We start from the raw sequence: 18,054 nt of genomic DNA, 5'->3' as shown, positions 1-18,054 counted from the left end.
ATCTCTGAAATTTAGAGGAAGAAAAATTGAGACAAAATGGTTATGTAAGATTAGCTGCCCTTGCGGGGGATGGGGGGGCTTTCTTGGTAAAGATATTGGGTGCTCTGATACAATTAAATTACCATAATAATTCAAATGCTACTTGTTTAAATTCCTATACAATAAACCATCAGCAGCTCAATAAAAGTAAGAGCTAATGGAAAAATCTCCAATCGCAGTATTAGGATGAGAATATTACTGTTAAAAGTCATTATCCTCAACATCTTCAAAAGTCAAAATAAAAATTGCCCTTTTGCAAATCCTAATTCTGAAAACTGATAGGTAAGCATAAACTATGTGGTAAGGATACTTGCCACATTAAAATTTTGCCTCTTTTTGGGCAATAGGAACTATTTTAAGAAAAAAAAAATATGAGACAATTAACATCAACACAGAAATCTTTTGTAAACAGTCCCAGTGGGCCAAAAATGTGTTGGCCTAGACAGATACTGAAATACTGTTTTCAACTGTGCACAATTTACTTATGCAAAGTACCACCAACTACCAGAAAATTAATCAGATTTGTAAGTCCAAATGCTTTGGGGGGAGGCGGAGTGGGTGGGGGGAGACTGGGATGTTTAGACAGCCAAAATTCTAGTGACATAATTACAATGTAAGATACTTTGTGGAGAGCTTCTGAAATAGCATCCATATGTTCTAAGTAAATTCACCAACCTTATTTTGATTGAGAGGATCATTCCGCAGTCTCTGTTTGTTCTTCTGTAATTTACTAGGCATCATCTTTCCAGTTCTGAAGTCAAAACTGCTGAGGTCAACAGTATTTCCCAGGTACCTTGCCAACTGAGGTTTGCTTCTGAACTTCTTACCACTTGGACTGGAAGAAAGAGAACATTCATTGTACAAAAGATAACAATGTTTTTCCCTAGATCTCTACATAAACCTTTCTTCACATCTTTCTACCCAATTGTTACCACACCACAATTTTACATGTTTATTTTTTTTCCAAAGAAATGGCAAAGTTTTAAAGTAATTTCATAACTTCCCTGTAAGAAGAGATAATGTATCCCCGAATATTACACTCCACTAGCTACACCACTGGAGTACATAACAGATGTTACTGCAGATTATCCCACCGGTCACTCAGCAGCCACGGACAGAATCCCCGTACAAACTGCACGCACAGCACAATACGCACACTGCAAATGTCTTCAACATTACAAACTTATTTCCGAACTGACTTTTGAAGTGTGTTTTTTTTTTTTTGTAAGTATTACATATACACAATGTCAGCAGTGATCAGCACTTCAGAAAAAATTCTTCTGAAGCCAACAATCCTTATTAAAAACACACACACAAAAACACTTGGAATCCATGTATTCTTTGGGCTACTAATGTGAACTCACATTTACAACAGAAAAGAAAATGTTGAATTCTGACAATATTTAAATGCTCCCTAATGTAACTACTCAAAGGAGGAAATAAAGGCAAACATTTGCAAATGTGTTTGTATATTGCTGACATGAGTTTTATTAGCCAAACTCCTTATCAAGAATAACTTACTTCTCATAAGAAATATTGAAGGAAAATTATAAAAGTGCCAGAATTATACAGAAAGCTAAACTAGCCTTTCCTAAAACTTTTTTTGCTATACGGCATTGATCTGTAAGAAAATTTTTATAGGAAGAATGCCCCTGTCTTATGTAACAAATTTTCTGAGCCAAATATACTAAAAATCAACTGTTAAAGTCAGCATAGATATGTTACCAGAAGAAAACTGTAAGAATTCTAAAATATTTCTCCAAAAAGCCAACCTATCCTATTTAGAACTTAACCTTGTATGAACTGACCACAATAAAAGAAAAATAATTGAAGGGGAAGACAAAAGAGAATTCTGGCTGGGAAACCAAGCAATAAAATACTGCCCTGGAAGAGCAAAACTTCTCTCTGGGTCAAATCCAAACCAACACATCGCACTTTGTCACAAATTCTATCGTATTCTGCCACCAAAAGATGATCATATCAGCAGTTATTTCCCCCACAATCACATAATGTAAGTATTCCTGAAACACAATTCAAGTTCTAAAATTCAACCTACAGATGGAGGTAACAACCAACATTCTCAATGAGGTATCTCTCTAATGAGACATCTCATCAGTGCAATAAAAGCTGAACTTGAGTAAGAGTGGACTTAGTTTCAACAGACTAGTGTTCCAGAAGATGAAAATACTAAGGTAGCAACTTCTACCAAAAAGATAAGCACTATTATTTTTAAGGATATAACTTAGAGACAACTAGAAAGTCATTTTTTAAGAAATCAATTGACTAATTTCTCAAACGAGCCCTGCAACGAGTCACTCCTTATGGAACAGTTGAAATGCCAGTTACCTACTGCAGCTGAAAGCATATCAGAGCCTCACTACAGCATTCCTCCTTAGAACAAAACTCCTTAGAGATCAGTTTGACGCTCCTCCTCAAATTTAGGAAATCTAAATACTTAAGAACTCAGTTAAATAGCCATACTCATAAAATGTGACTGCCTAGTTTATGATCTAGATTAGCAATTTAATATGGCTTAAACTGTTCCTATATTTATTGATTTTAAAAAACAAATGGAAACTGAAAGGCCTGAGACACTCTACTGATAAACTAAATCAGCGATGAAGAAAGTGGAAATCAAGTTTTAACTATTAACATATCCCAAAAAAGGAATATCAAAGGGTTACCAGTTATTCATACCAAATTCACTGCCCTCTGTCATAAGATGGAATTCTACGAAGCATCTATACTGGATAGCTACAAGTTCTCGTCCTACACACTGTGGCCTTCAGAACAGTGGTACAAGCCATTTTCTTCTCTGTAACTGCTACAGCTTGTGCTTGGTGCTTTAAGGAAAGTCAACCTGGCTGCCCCAGGAGATTTTAAACAAGGGACCTTCCTCCGCACAGGATGAAGGTAAGCATATAGAAAAGCAAGGCCCAAGGGAATGGTTAAGTAAGGATTCTGTCCATCAGATATAAAATATTTGCACAGCACCAAAATGACCCTGGAAGTGGCAGGCGAAATAATGCTAGATGAACAAAAAGACTGCATGTCACTTAAGCTCCAGTCTTAACCCAGACTACGTTATCAGTCTGCCCTCTAAGATGGCTGCGGTAGGTTGCCGTCTCACACACACCAGAACTTAATGTGACTAAGCTTTTATTCTAAAAGCAGCAAACTAAAAAAAAATAAAAAAATAAAAAAAAAAATAAAAGCAGCAAACTGTAACTTAGGAAAATTACTTTTTTTAAAAAAATTCTAGTAGACTAGTGAAGGATATTAGTCATTTTCAGTTTCTAACCAAAGTGATTACTTCTAATCCCAGTAATGAAATACTAATATTTCACTTTCAACCACAAAAAAAATTCCCTACCAACTGCCCCCCGATATGCCAGCCCTGAACCAACTTGTGATTTCACCTTTAACTTTTCCTACCCTCCAAATACCCTAAAGTAATGATTAAACTAAAATCAAAGACATGAATTTTTTTTATAAAAGAACATTTCATCATTTGAACTGCCTTTGCTTTCATTTTGATTAAACTGTTTAAAGCACTTCTTAAGCCTAACTCTGTCTTAGAGGTTTCTAACTAGATTATGAAAAAGAAAGAAATTTTATTTGGCATCTTTCAACTCTAAAAAAACTTCACTGAGACACCAGAAACTACTTAAATTGTGATTGTCTTAATTTAGTGGTATTCACATTTTATCACTCTATAAACTCACCTGTAATCATCATTCCCTGAGCTAGACAACTGTAACATGCCCTGCCAGTCTCCACATAAAAATTAATTCTTCTGAAAACCCATTGCTTGCCTATGCAACTGCACTCTGAAAACACTCCTCTAAAAGAGCAGAACCTCTTTTTCCATGTTACTTGGGTAACATGGATCATCATGACGTTTAGTCAAACATTATGAGGAGACCAGAGTCTGAGCAAACACAAGTGTATCGTCAAACCAGTTTCTAACAGGATGAACTGTGGGGGTGGCAATAATCAGAGTTCAATAAGGTGAAACTGGCCTATGAGTGACAAGGAGCACTGTGGACAGCAGATGGTAGCTATATGGCTGAAGATCATGTTCAGAAGTGCATCACTTGCCAATAGTACTTTGTGAGGAATAATAATAACCTCCACACTAAAAATTCTCTAAACTACAGCACTGGAAAAGTTTTGAGAATAAAGAAACACCAACTTTCTATTGTTTTCTACTCCTTTAAATGTTAAAGCTTGGGCGCCTGGGTGGCTCAGTTGGTTAAGCGACTGCCTTCAGCTCAGGTCATGATCCTGGAGTCCCTGGATCGAGTCCCGCATCAGGCTCCCTGCTTGGCAGGGAGTCTGCTTCTCCCTCTGACCCTCCCCCCTCTCATGTGCTCTCTCTTTCTCTCTCTCTCAAATAAATAAATAAAATCTTTTAAAAATATATAAATAAATCAATGTTAAAGCTTACTTGTTAGTTACAGAATACATATTGAAAAAAAAAAAAAGATTTCTCTAACTTTGTCTCCACAAGTCAAGTTTTGGCTGAGACTAAGATCTGAAATTAAAATTAACTTTTCGTACTTCAGTACAAAAACATGTAATCAGAAAACTGCCAAATCAACTAATTCAAATAATACATGCCATTGCTTCAAAGCTGAATGCCATACACACAAAGACATCTACCTACAAATCATTCCCCTTCTCTAATTCCTTTCCTCCCAATCCTTGCATGCAGGCCTTTTCTAAAGTGACCCATCCTCAGCCCTCCTCTGCAGATTTTATCTCCTCTTGTCTTACTTATATTCTCCCATCTTCTATCAGTTACTAAATCCAGTTCCTTCATACTCACCTTTGAATCCATCCTTCCTTTCCATTGTTGTTGCCTAAATCAAGTCTTTATCACCTTGGGTCTAAATCACCAGGAGAGGCCAAGTGACTCTATTTCCTTGTCTCTGCATTCTCACCTATTCAAATTACTCTTCCTAAAACACCACTCTGACCACAGTTCCAATTTAAAAGCCTTCAATGAACCCATTAGCAAATGGGAGCCAAACATCTTAGCCCTGCATGTAAGATCCTTTTTCATCTCGCCTCCTCCAAACCTTTAAACCCTACTTTCCCCTCCTCTTACCTAGTGACCTTTGGTTTATTCACTCTATTCTGGAAGGCTGAATGGTTTCCCTCTTCGGCCCTTTGCAAACCATACCTTTTACCTGATCTATAATGCATGACTCCAACCCTGATCCCAAGAGCCCAGAAATACCAATTACACATTATACTTCCTCCATAAAGCCTTCCCAGAATGAAGTTGTGGAATGTCTCCTTCCTCTGAACCATATAGCAATTGCTGCCAGTATCAGGTAAATAATCCTCTTGTATTCTAATTTTGAAATACTGAATTCTGCATGGTTATAAAACTTCTACAAGTTTAAGTGTTACCTTCACAAACAGCATACTGATGCAGTTATTTATGAATGAAATTATCTAATGTCAGATTTGCTTCAAAATAATGAAGGTTGAATCAGGGGTAGTGGATTGGGGTATGGAAGAAATAAGATTAACAACTGTTGAACTGGGTACTTGGTACTTCCTTATATGATTTTCTCTACTTTTATATATCTGTTTGAAAATTTCTATACTGAAATGTTTAGAACATAAACATTAAAGTATACAAACTGAATATATCCCCTGAAAACTGAAAAGTAGTTTTTTAAAAATATGAAGTTTGGGCAAATTTGAGCATTAAAAAATTTCCTTAGCAGTTGGGGGAGGAGTAGAGAATTATTTTTAAAGGATCATTAAGGAAAAAAATTATTTACAATTTGACTGCTGGTAAAATGTGACAGCATTCCACCTTTTCCCTTGGCATATATGTTTAAGGAATCACCAACACAATTTTAAATGGTATAAAAGACCTTAAATATAATTCAAATTCTGTACCAATCATTCTCATTCCATAAACCAGCATTTATGTAAAAAAAATTACATGCAAACAGTATATTACTGATAGCAAATTCTATTATCTCTATATCATATAAAAGCCAGGATGATCCACTAAAAAATAAAAAAGTAATGAATGTAGAATTATACCTACTCTCATCCCACTGCCTTAAGGTACTCACTTTTTGAGAAAGGAAAAAGGAAAAACACTGGTTATTTTGGTTGAATTGGGGACTGGACACTTATGGAAATGTCAAAAATTAAATACATCTGGGAATTACTTCAAAATATAATGGGGAAAAGGGGGCTGAATATCGATGAAACAAGCTTGGCCAGGAGTTGATAATTGTTAAAACTGATTGATGAGCACATGGGAGATTCATTATACTTTTCTAACTACTTTTGCTCTTGCATGTGTTTGAATTTTTCCATAATAAAAAACAGGCAGGAAAAACAGACTATATTTTGAAAAAAGAGCTAGGGGAAAGACCTTTTTAAAGAGATGCATACATCACTGCATACGTGTTAAAAAATAATTTTAAGGATATTCATCCTTGATCTCATCTATGGATTCTTTCAGTATAAAAAGAACAATAAAAGAGCATAAACACATATACATACAGAATGGAAGGCAATATGTCAAAATCTTAACACTGATTCTCTTTAGGACTATAATGCTGATTGTCACTGCTTCTCTATACTCTTCCGTATTTTCCCAATTTTCCATACTGAACATGGGTTACCGGGCACCTGGGTGGCTCAGTCGGTTAAGTACCTGCCCTTCAGCTCAGGTCATGATCCCAGAGTCCTGGGATCGAGCCCCATGTCAGGATCCCTGCTCAGCGGGGAGCCTGCTTTCTCCCTCTCCCCCTGCTGCTCCCCCTGCTTGTGCTCTCTGTTAAATAAATAAAATCTTAAAAAAAAAAACTGAGCATGGATTACTTTTATAATCAAGGGGGAAAAAAAATTTTTTTTAAAGATTTTATTTATTTATTTGAGAGAGAGAGAATGAGAGACAGAGAGCAGGAGAGGGAGGAGGGTCAGAGGGAGAAGCAGACTCCCCGCTGAGCAGGGAGCCCGATGCGGGACTCGATCCAGGGACTCCAGGATCATGACCTGAGCTGAAGGCAGTCGCTTAACCAACTGAGACACCCAGGCGCCCGGGAAAAAATATTTCTAAAAACTCTGATGAACATATATACCCACCTAAGATCTGCCATCATCACATTTCAAAATAAAACAAAATAGGGCGCCTGGGTGGCTCAGTTGGTTAAGCAACTGCCTTCAGCTCAGGTCATGATCCTGGAGTCCCGGGATCAGGTCCCACATCAGGCTCCCTGCTCAGCGAGGAGCCTGCTTCTCCCTCTGACCCTCCCCCCTCTCATGTACTCTCTCTCATTCTCTCTCTCTCAAATAAATAAATCTTTAAAAAAAAATTAAAAAAAAATTAAAATAAAACAAAATATTTGTGAATCTCCACATAATTAACAAGCACATGTTTCTGTTTACGTTGGTTGATTAAGTGAAGGGAAAGAAACTACCACTGTATTGATCTATTGACCATCTACTACATGCCAAATGCCTTACATGTACTTTAATTTAATCTCAAAAAATTCCATGACGTAGACTTCTTACCTTTGATTTACATGTAAGAAATCGGGGGCTTATATTATGGAAACTTATTAATCTGTCCAAGTTAAAACAGTAAAGCAAGATTCAAGACTCAAGTTCCAATTTTCTGACTCAAAAGTCTCCATTCTTACTCTAAACCAGTGCAACAGAAGTGTGGTCTACTGACAAGATTACTGGTCTTCAAATAAGAATGGAGAAAAAGCATTTAGAAACTGCTACGGTAATCTGACAGGTAAGTTTATGACTGTAGGATCTAACAGTAAAAAGTTGCAACGTGTATTTTGTATGTCCATTTTTACATTATTTTTATTTTTTATTATAAACTACTTCCTACCAGATACCAAAGCAACTTCACAGTTATAGCACAAAGAAATAAAAAATTAGTTAAAAGTAGGTAGAAATATATTATCCTCTCATGATGATACAAAAGCAATTTTTGATGGTAGATGTTTAAAGCAAAGGATAAAAGGATTTTTTTAATATGAAAAGGGAAATCAAAAGCCCTACTATAGATCTCCTGTACCCCTCCTATAGGTCTAAAAATCTACATATAATATATACACAAACATTAAACAAACATACAAGTCTAAAGAAAAATATGAACATTTATTTGCATACCTAGTATAGTACAAGACAGGATGCTGGGTACAGCAGGAGACACAAGACCACCTCTATAGTGCAGGCCTATTTACAGCCAGTACTAACCAGAAGTTTCTTGGACCATTCAATAGGAAAATGTATTAACTACTTGCTTCATTCAGCAGGCAATTTTTTTTTTTATTCTTATGTTAACCCCCATACATTACATCATTAGTTTTAGATGTAGTGTTCCATGATTCATTGTTTGTGCATAACACCCAGTGCTCCATGCAGAATGTGCCCTCCTCAATACCCATCACCAGGCTAACCCATCCTCCCACCCCCCTCCCCTCTAGAACCCTCAGTTTGTTTTTCAGAGTCCATCGTCTCTCATGGTTCGTCTACCCCTCCGATTTCTCCTGCTTCATTCTTCCCCTCCTGCTACCTACCTTCTTCTTCTTTTTTTTTCTTAACATATATTGCATTATTTGTTTCAGAGGTAGAGATCTGAGATTGAACGGTCTTGCACAATTCACAGCGCTTACCAGAGCACATACCCTCCCCAGTGTCTATCACCCAGTCACCCCATCCCTCCCACCCCAGCCCGCACTCCAGCAACCCTCAGTTTGTTTCCCAGCAGGCAATTCTTAAGAGCTTTCCACATAGCAGGGACTGTGGTGGATACTAGAGATTTAAAAATGAATCAGGATCAGCCACTGACCTTGAGGTTAAGAATCTGATGGTCAAAAGACTGCCAACTATTACAGCAAATATGATAAAGGTTAACAGAATTATGCTCAAAAGGCCATAGCACTTGCCCATTTCTGCTAAAGGCCTCCAGAAAGTCCTTTTTAAAGAGATGTATACATCACTGTATACATGTGAAAAATAATTTGAAGACATTCATCCTTGCTTTAACCTATGGATTCTTCCAGTTGAACACCAAAATATATTTCAAAAATCTTTAATAAGAGGATATGTTCCTCTTCCTCTCATTTGTAAATAACTCATAACTGTTCCTGACAAATGAGAAATGATCAATTTTAAAATCTAATTTTAAGGTATATTTACTATTATTTATATTCACATACAGCTTATGCAAATTCCCAAACAAATGAGTATGAATTTGTATTATAAGATAAAGCAAAATCATAAGATCCACAGGTATTACTCAAATTTCATTCTATTCCATACTTTTACTCTTCTTTGTGAAGTTTTAGTTTTTAGAAGTTCTCCATTCCTATTTGAAGAGGGCTACAGTAGATCTATAGTAGGGCTTTTGATTTCCCTTTTCATATTAAAAAAATCCTTTTATCCTTTGCTTTAAACATCTACCATCAAAAATTGCTTTTGTACTGTCTGGGATGTCTGGGTGGCTCAGTCAGTTAAGCGGCTGCCTTCGGCTCAGGTCATGATCCCAGGGTCCTGAGAGCAAGTCGCACATTGGGCTCCTTGCTCAGCAGGGAGCCTGCTTCTCCCTCTGCCTATCACTCCCCCTATTTGTGCGTTCACACGCTCTGTCTCTCTCTGACAAATAAATAAAGTATTTAAAAAAGGTTCTGATAAAGTTAAACAAACCTTCATTTTACAATTGGCCTAGTCATTTCTTAGTGGAAATGGCAAACAGCAATAAAAGACCAATAAAAAGGCTGCAAAGGGTATTAATAATTCAAGACAAACAGTAAGTCTATAAAATAAGAGTTGGTGATTTATTTCTAACTCATCATGCAGCTCTAAAAAGATCTCAAACACAGGCTAAAAAGTTACAGATTTCTTTTTTTTTAAAAGCTTTTATTTATTTATTTGAGAGAGAGAGAGAGAGCATGAGAAGGGGGGGGAGAGTCAGAGGGAGAAGCAGGCTCCCTGATGAGCAGGAAGCCGGACATAGGACTAGATCCTGGGACTCCAGGATCATGACCTGAGCTGAAGGCAGTCGCTTAACCAACTGAGCCACCCAGGCACTCAAAAGTTATGGATTTCTATTAGTACCAATATGAAATCTAAAAAAAAAAAAAAAAAACCAAAACCCACAAAGTATCACCTCCTACAAATCACCAGCTTCTGTTCCATTAATTAAAATTATGAAAAATTAAATTATGACTTTATACCTCACAAATGAAATTTTAAAAGCAATTTAAAAAAATCATCAATTCTGTTTGAGATTATTTTTAGAATATATGTGTATCGGTTCCTTTTGAGCTATGTATTTCCTCTATTACAGGTATTATGGGGGTTCTGGCAGGTGAGACTTTGCATGTCAGATTTTAAAAATCAGATATAGGACAGATGGCAATGCTGCACCCTAACAAAATTTCCTCTGGCACAACACAAAAAGCTGTGATGGTACAGCTGAGAGAGGATTACCAGAGCACAATTTCCACCACAGCTATGTATCTTTTATTTCTAGATCCAGGCTTCAATCAGGTAATACCAAGAAAAAAGACTAAAAGGGTGCCTGAGTGGCTCAGTTAAGCGTCTGCCTTCAGCTCAGGTCGTGATCCCAGGGTCCTGGGATTGAGCCCCTTGTCAGGCTCCCTGGCTCAGCAAGGAGTCTGCTCCTCCCTCTGCCCCTCCCCCTGTTTGTGCACTCTAGCGCATGCTCTCTCTCACTCACTCGCTCTCACTCTTTCTCTCTCAAATAAATAAAATCTTAAAAAAAAAGTAAGAAAGACTAAAACAAGTCAAACTTGCAATTATGCAATAAGCACTTAGTAATAAACATTACATTTAGTTCCTCCCTCCAACTAAAGAGATTTTTTTAATTGGTCTGTAGGGCACATTTCAATTGTACCTCATCTCTGAAAGAAGCACATGAGCTTTTTGCAGGAAACACATAAAACTATCTCAATAAGCTACATTTAGCCCTCAAAAGTTACAATTTTATTTGTTCTAATTTAAGTGAAAGCTTTTAAAATGACGGTGACGGGGCGCCTGGGTAGCTCAGTTGGTTGGGCAACTTCCTTCGGCTCAGGTCATGATCCCAGGGTCTTGGAATCAAGCCCCACATCGGCCTCCTGGCTCAGCGGGGAGCCTGCTTCACCCTCTCCGTTTCCCCCTGCTCATGCTCTCTGCGCTCTCTCTGTATCTCTGTGTCTCGAATAAAAAAAAAAAAAAAAAATCTAAAAAAATAAAAATAAAATGACGGTGACCTATAGCTTGCTCCCTAGGGAACATGTTGCCTATATGAATATCTAAGAAATAATAGGGTCAATCCTAAGTTAAATATATATGGAGAGAGTGAGTAAGAAGGTGGGAAACATTATTGAACAAAATGATCATTTCTATTACCTAGAATAAAACTGCTTTAATTATGTTACTTTACCACAATTTTCCATTTTTTTTCTCTCCAATACTACACAGAGCTGGAAGATCATCTTTTGGTACAATAGCTTCACTACCAAAGAGGATTTAAAATTTACCCTTTGTCAACTTAAGGGTGTAAATATAATAGTAACTAACTACATGGTTTTAGTAGCCCGCCAGGCTCAATAAAGTAGGTTAGGCATGAAATGTTGCAAAATTTGAGAATTACAAGTAGGGATCTCTATGGGAGGTAGCTGGGTGGTTAAAAGTTCTGGGTTAAATCCCCTGCATCAGGATTCTAACTCGGCCCTTACCAACACTACAACCTCAAGCATATTACTTAACTTCCCTTTCCCAAGTCCCCGTCTGTAAAATAGAGATAATTGTACCTATAACTAACAGGGACCCAATAAGATAATACATGGAAAGCATTTAGCAAAATAATACTAATAGCTGCCAAAACTATGAGAGCTGTGACACAAAACACACACAGAATTAAGACACATAAGACCTTATACTAAAAAAACCAAACAAACCCTATACTACAGACTCAATGAAATTCAAATATTGATTTCTCACATATCTTTGCACTATAAGCATTTTACTTACCATTTTCACTGTATCTCTAGAATGCTTTCTGGCCTTCTATAATATCCTCAACATTAATGATGAAAATAAGGAACCGGAAAATGTTTGGACTTAATATCTCAACCAATTTCATCCCAGCACACCACTAGATAATATAAAGCAAAGGCTAAGAGGTCATTTAAGACTTGTTTCACAAATTTTTTAAGAGTCACATCAGTTGGTAAACACTTAGCATCTATGTGTTCAGCACTGTACCTAAGGGGAAAGACAGCTATGTGAGAGAGCCATAGGTTCTATGTAAATGAACATGAGAGTAACACAGGGGACACCAGGCTCAACTACATAGGGATGGCCAGAAAGCAGATATTAGGGGAAAAGACAATTTACTGAAAGCCAAAGAGACTTTAATATTTAAGAACTGTGACAATTAATCTCTCCCCTGGTCCATTCCGTTAGTTTTTTCCAACAAAGACTACATGGCAGAGTATTTTTTTTTAAGACAAAAGACAAAAAAAGAAAAAAAAAAAAAAGAGGGAAAGGCCTGGGTGAACTCTGACATGCTCAATGATTCAGAATTCATGCCTTCGATGCAGCATACCAGCTTTTGGTAACAAGTCAGATACACCTATACATTTTTTTAAACCTATTTATATGTTTAGCCCACACGACTTGAGTTGTTTTCCTTAACTAGTCCTTAAACATATCTGAAGCTTCAAGAGATCTATGTAGTTATTTTAGTGATCTGAAATTGAATCCTTGTAACACTGAGGTACAGGTAAAATCATATGCCCTTTACAAACCGACAAACCACAGGACCAGGAAGTGTAAGTGACAAGCTCAAGGTTGCACCAAATGGTTAAGTGCAGAGTTAGAAGACCAACGCCAGACCTCTTCATCCCTGTGCACTGCTGTCTTCCCTAGAGACTTCTACTTTTATCATATCACTCATGATTTTATAGACCTCAGTTATACTGCCTCTGAGTCCTCTTCTTTCCAGATCAAAGTGAAATAACTTTAGTCTCTCTTCATGCACCTGCTTCCTATGATTATTTTAACTGTTCTCTGGTTCCCCTGTATCCTTTTTTCAGGGAAGTGATCAGGTACAAATGCATCATAATTTTGATACAAGAAACGAAAGTATTTACTACTATGTTTCCAAAATCCAACCACATATTTTATGGCAGCAGCTTAACAGTTTACCATGACTCCCAGATCTTTAACCCTAATTATAACTAAAAGTCTAGAAACCAACAAGTTTAGACTTGATTTAAAAAAAAAAAAAAAAGAAAAAGGACAAGTTGGCTCCTACAGGGTCCTATGCAGGGAAAATAATATTTCAAAAATATCAGTCAGCAACTGCAGGGAACCAAAAACTAGAAATGACAGGAGTCAAGTAGACCAGTTAGAAAATTATTTTTCCCATAATGAGTTCATATGATGGCAACAAACTTTTCAGAAACTATTACCAATGGATCCAGCACTTTATCTAACCACATTTTTAAAAACACACTTTGTATGATAATATATGAACTGCCACAACACTATCAGTAATCCTGACAGAAAGCATAATTATATTGCTTAACTGGCAACTCGAGGCACGCCTTCCTATTAGAACTTGGCAGTCTCAGGAAACAGTCAAAACACCATTTTACCAAAATTTGAGGCTTTCCCGATGAGCTTAATTTCAGCCCAATTAATATGTGTAAGCCACGCCCTACGTTAACAGGCACAGATTTGTTTAAATTAATCTCCCCAGGGGCAGGCTAATTCAGGAGTTAGCATTATTAGAATCTGTGTGAACAAATGGGTGCAGGTGTTCACATTACCAATGGGAGAGTTAACTCTTAACCCGCCTATTAACAGAGATGGCCGGTGTTTGTGAGCTACTGGTTTTTTAACGGGTGAGGCATATATGGGGATGCTGACATGCAAAGCTGTGACAGTCTGGTTGAAAAAGAATGTGTTCACCTTCACTATGAGTAGGTGTCCTCTATCATTCGTAACTGCAAACGGAAGTCAAAGAACAACTGCTGTATTACGAATACCACAACATGCTACCCTGTGTCCTACAACCTCTGACTGTAACCTCTCAGAAGGCAATCAAGAGTGAATGTTACAATCCTGCAAACTAACATTTTGTAGGTAGTCAATAAACAATTAGACAACATCCCTTCCAACCCTGAACTAAACACATGTGGCACAAATCTGTTCCAAGTGTCTTCATTTTGTATAAACAAGTAAAAAGCAAATCATGCTGCACTAATAAAAAGACTATTTTTTTCAAGATTTTATTTATTTGACAGAGAGAGACACAGTGAGAGAGGAAACACAGCAGGGGGAGTGGGAGAGGGAGAAGAGGACTCCCGGCTGAGAAGGGAGCCTGATGCGGGGCTCAATCCCAGGACCCTGGGATCATGACCTGAGCCACCCAGGCGCCCCAAATAAAAAGACTTAAATTCTGGAAAGTATCACTATACTGGTTTCTCATTTATTGTAAGATGAATTTGTTTGGAAAGTTCTTTTTAAATTGATTATATCAGCTTTTCTACCATAAAATATTTATTGAGTTTGTATTAAAAAAGTTAACATTGAGGGCGCCTGGGTGGCTCAGTTGGTTAAGCGACTGCCTTCGGCTCAGGTCATGATCCTGGAGTCCCGGGATCGAGTCCCGCATCGGGCTCCCTGCTCGGCAGGGAGTCTGCTTCGTCCTCTGACCCTATCCCCTCTCATGTGTTCTCTCTCCTTCTCTCTCTCAAATAAATAAATAAAATCTTTAAAAAAAAAGTTAACATTGAAAAATTTACAACACATTTAAAAAAATACTAAGTGACCACAAATCAAAATGAGCACTACAGCAAGATGCCTTTTTGAAATAACTTTTCCAGCTACTGCAAGGAAAACAAAAAACACTTTGCAATAACCCAAAGTTAGTCTGAACAAATATGTCATCCTAAAACCAAACAAACTATATCCCAGGAGAAATGCCACAGAGAGTGAAATTCAAAGTCTAAGATGCTCTACTGAGAATAGATTAGTCACCTATTCCTCAAGGAGTTCAATCCCAGACACAGAATATTCCGGTAAAATATAATTGGCTACAAGACAATACACAGTTCACAGAAAGAAGGTAGCATACTACCTGCTTAGAAAGAAAACATAAATTGTTAATGAAAGAATGTGCAAGGGGTGCCTGGGTGGCTCAGTCGTTAAGCGTCTGCCTTCGGATCAGGTCATCATCCCAGGGTCCTGGGATCGAGTCCCACATCGGGCTCCTTGCTCAGCAGGAAGCCTGCTTCTCCCTCTCCCGCTCCCCCTGCCTGTGTTCCCTCTCTCGCTGTGTCTCTCACTGTCAAATAAATAAATAAAATCTTAAAAAAAAAAAAAAAAAAAAAGAATGTGCAAAAGTGAACAATTGTGAATAGCACTAAATGACAAGTGAACTTGAGAGGAGTAACAATTTGTTCCACAATAACCTTTTTGGTATTACTGAAGTAAATTTAATATTTAATAATGGGGAAATATTAGATTATCACCTTTGTTTAAAATAAGATTGCCATTTTATCAAGATTTCAAAACAAGTGGTCTCAGATCAAGTGACACCACTTTCATTTTTTTTCTTGAAGAGGTGAAATAAATTTACAGAAACTATTTTTCCATATATTTGAGCAACCATCAGGAATATGTTCACATTTACATATTTTCCAGTGGTGATCACATTCTTGTGTGTATAAACACATACACACAAATGTTTGTGTATTTTTTTTAACCTTTCAAGTCTATTTAAAAGTACTCTCAATTCATAAACATTGTAGAGTGTATGTGTATGTATTCCCCTTTCCGCCCTCAGGGGCAATGTATTAACCTACTTGATGAAGAAAGTAAATCCTTCAGAACATTATTCCAATGGCTAAATGGCTGGCAATAACTGGCTCCAACACCCAAACGTATTCCCTGAAAAATGACTCAAACAGCCCACAAAAATGGCCCTCCACACCACTGAATATAACATATTTATATTCTCTTCTATAAATAGGACGGTTTATTTTGAAAAATTAGTAAATTTGTTGATAAGAAAATTCCACTGATATCAATAGCCACAGGCACTTTCCCGAGCTTACTGGATCATCCAGTGACATGGACAGCATGACCACAGGATTGCAAGATCACATCAGGGTGAAAACCTGAATCATTTAGACCAAGATTTCTCAAACTGGTGACATTTGGGCCACATAATTCTTTGCTGTGGGGACCATCCTGTGTATCACAGAGTATGTGACAGCATCCCGGCCTCTACCCACTAGATGCCAGGAGCACACGCTCCCAAGGTATGAGAACCAGAAATGTCCTCAGACATTGCCAAACATCCCCTGGGGAACAAATTTTGGTCTAGGAGTCTAACAACATATTACAGTGTTTCAGTTTTCAGAAATAAGTAAGTTCTGCAACACCAAGAGAGTTCCAAGAAACTTCAGGCATTCCAAGTGGCTACTTTATACCAAACTTTCCTGGATCTCACAAAGTAACCCAAACCTTATTACTGCAGATAGTGAATTCTTCCACATGTGCATGATTAAACACTCCTGTGATGATGAATCTGGGAAAGACTGGGACAGGAGCCAACAGTGACTGGGTTTTACAGTTTCGATGAATTACACCTTCTTTTAACCCTTTTATGGACTAACCATCCTTGCCAGAGTACCCCTTTTTCCACAAACCATTTTCCCCAGCACCGTCAACATTAAGACGCCCTCCTCCGGGTTCTCACCATTCAGACACTGTGCCTGTCCTGTCACTGTTCTGGGGTCAACTCTCACCCAAGGGCTCAGGGACCTTCCACTACGAGGCCAGCCTGTCTTTGCCGTTTCCCTCGGGTCCCGCTCCCATCATGACATCCCCTGCCCAGGTCAGCTGCTGACCCTTGACCCCGACCTGACCCCGCTGACCCCACCCCGCCCCCAGGGCGGTACCTGAAGTAGTAGACATCGCTCTTGCCGGCACTGAGCCCAGATTTTCGGATCACTTCCTCCTTCTTCCATCCGGGGGGGAGGGCCGGGCAGTCCATCCTCTTCCCGCTCTCCGTGGCCCGGGGTCCCCTGGGCCCCGGCCCCGCGCTCCCCGACGGGAAAGGGACCGGCTCCCGCCGGGGGGCGCCGCCGCCACCGCTGCTGCCGCCGCAGCCGCCGCCGTCGCCGCCAAGGCCGCCGCCGCCACTCGGGGGACGGCCGCGGCCCCGGCCCCGGCCCCGGCCCCGTCCCCGGCCACGGCCCCGGCCCCGGCCACGGCCACAGACGCCGCCGCCCCGGCCCGCCTGCTTCCACCGCCCCCGGCCACGGCCGCCGCCCCGAGCGCCTTCCCTGCGCACGCCGCTCACCGGGGACGGGGCGAGCGCGCTGCCCTGGCCCCCCTGCTCTATGGCGGAGTCGCCGCCAGCGCCGCTGCCGCCCGCCGCGCTCTCCCCCTCCTCCTGCTCCGGGCAGCAGCGGCCTCCCCCCGGGTGCGCGCGCATCCAGCCCCCTCCCCAGCCGGCGCTGCGCTTCTTCCGTAACCGAGCCCTTGGAATCCCGGAGACCCGCCCCGCCCGCAGCGCGGCGCGCGGGGGACGCGCGCAAGCATCATAGAGCGGACGCGCACAGAGCGGCCCTCCCGCTCGGGGCGTGGCCCCGGCCACCGCCTCTTAGGTCCTCCAAGCGCTCTGGGCGGCCATATTGTCTCCACCTCCTCGAGGGCACGCCCCCGACCCCACCCGCTCCGCCCCCGGCCGCGCCCTTCCGGCCCCCACCCCCGCGGTTTGCGCAGAGCCCGGAAGGCGGGTCGGGTACGGAGTCACTTGTGGAGGAATGTCAGAGGGACTGCGGTTAGTTTATTTCCTGTAGGGTTAACTTCCCTCTCTATATGATTTTATCCACGTTTGCTTCCCAATTAATGAACAACAAAATATCTCATTTTATATTCACTAACTCAACAATTCATTTAAGGAGGTAATAGCTATCC

General features: G+C 39.7%; 1 protein-coding gene across 1 annotated transcript in view; it reads right to left on the bottom strand.

Annotated features, from left to right (window-relative positions):
• The window catches only part of MBD2 (methyl-CpG binding domain protein 2), a 66,917-nt gene extending 49,217 nt beyond the window's left edge, over positions 1-17,700 (bottom strand). Inside the window, exons 1-2 of the mRNA XM_045886689.3 lie at positions 17,031-17,700; positions 715-874 (exon numbers count right to left, since the gene is read on the bottom strand). Coding sequence (XP_045742645.1) covers positions 715-874; positions 17,031-17,569 — 699 coding nt within the window. The 5' untranslated portion in view covers positions 17,570-17,700. The remainder of the gene's footprint in view (positions 1-714; positions 875-17,030) is intronic.
• Between the last annotated feature and the right edge of the window lie 354 nt (positions 17,701-18,054).

Source organism: Mirounga angustirostris, unplaced genomic scaffold (genome assembly GCF_029215605.1).
Source record: "Mirounga angustirostris isolate CCGP_5_RB_7025 unplaced genomic scaffold, mMirAng1.0.hap1 SCAF_14, whole genome shotgun sequence".
Classification (NCBI taxonomy): domain Eukaryota; kingdom Metazoa; phylum Chordata; class Mammalia; order Carnivora; family Phocidae; genus Mirounga; species Mirounga angustirostris.
The sequence above is the reverse complement of the archived record's forward strand: the minus strand, read 5'-3'. Positions and strand labels throughout refer to the sequence as shown.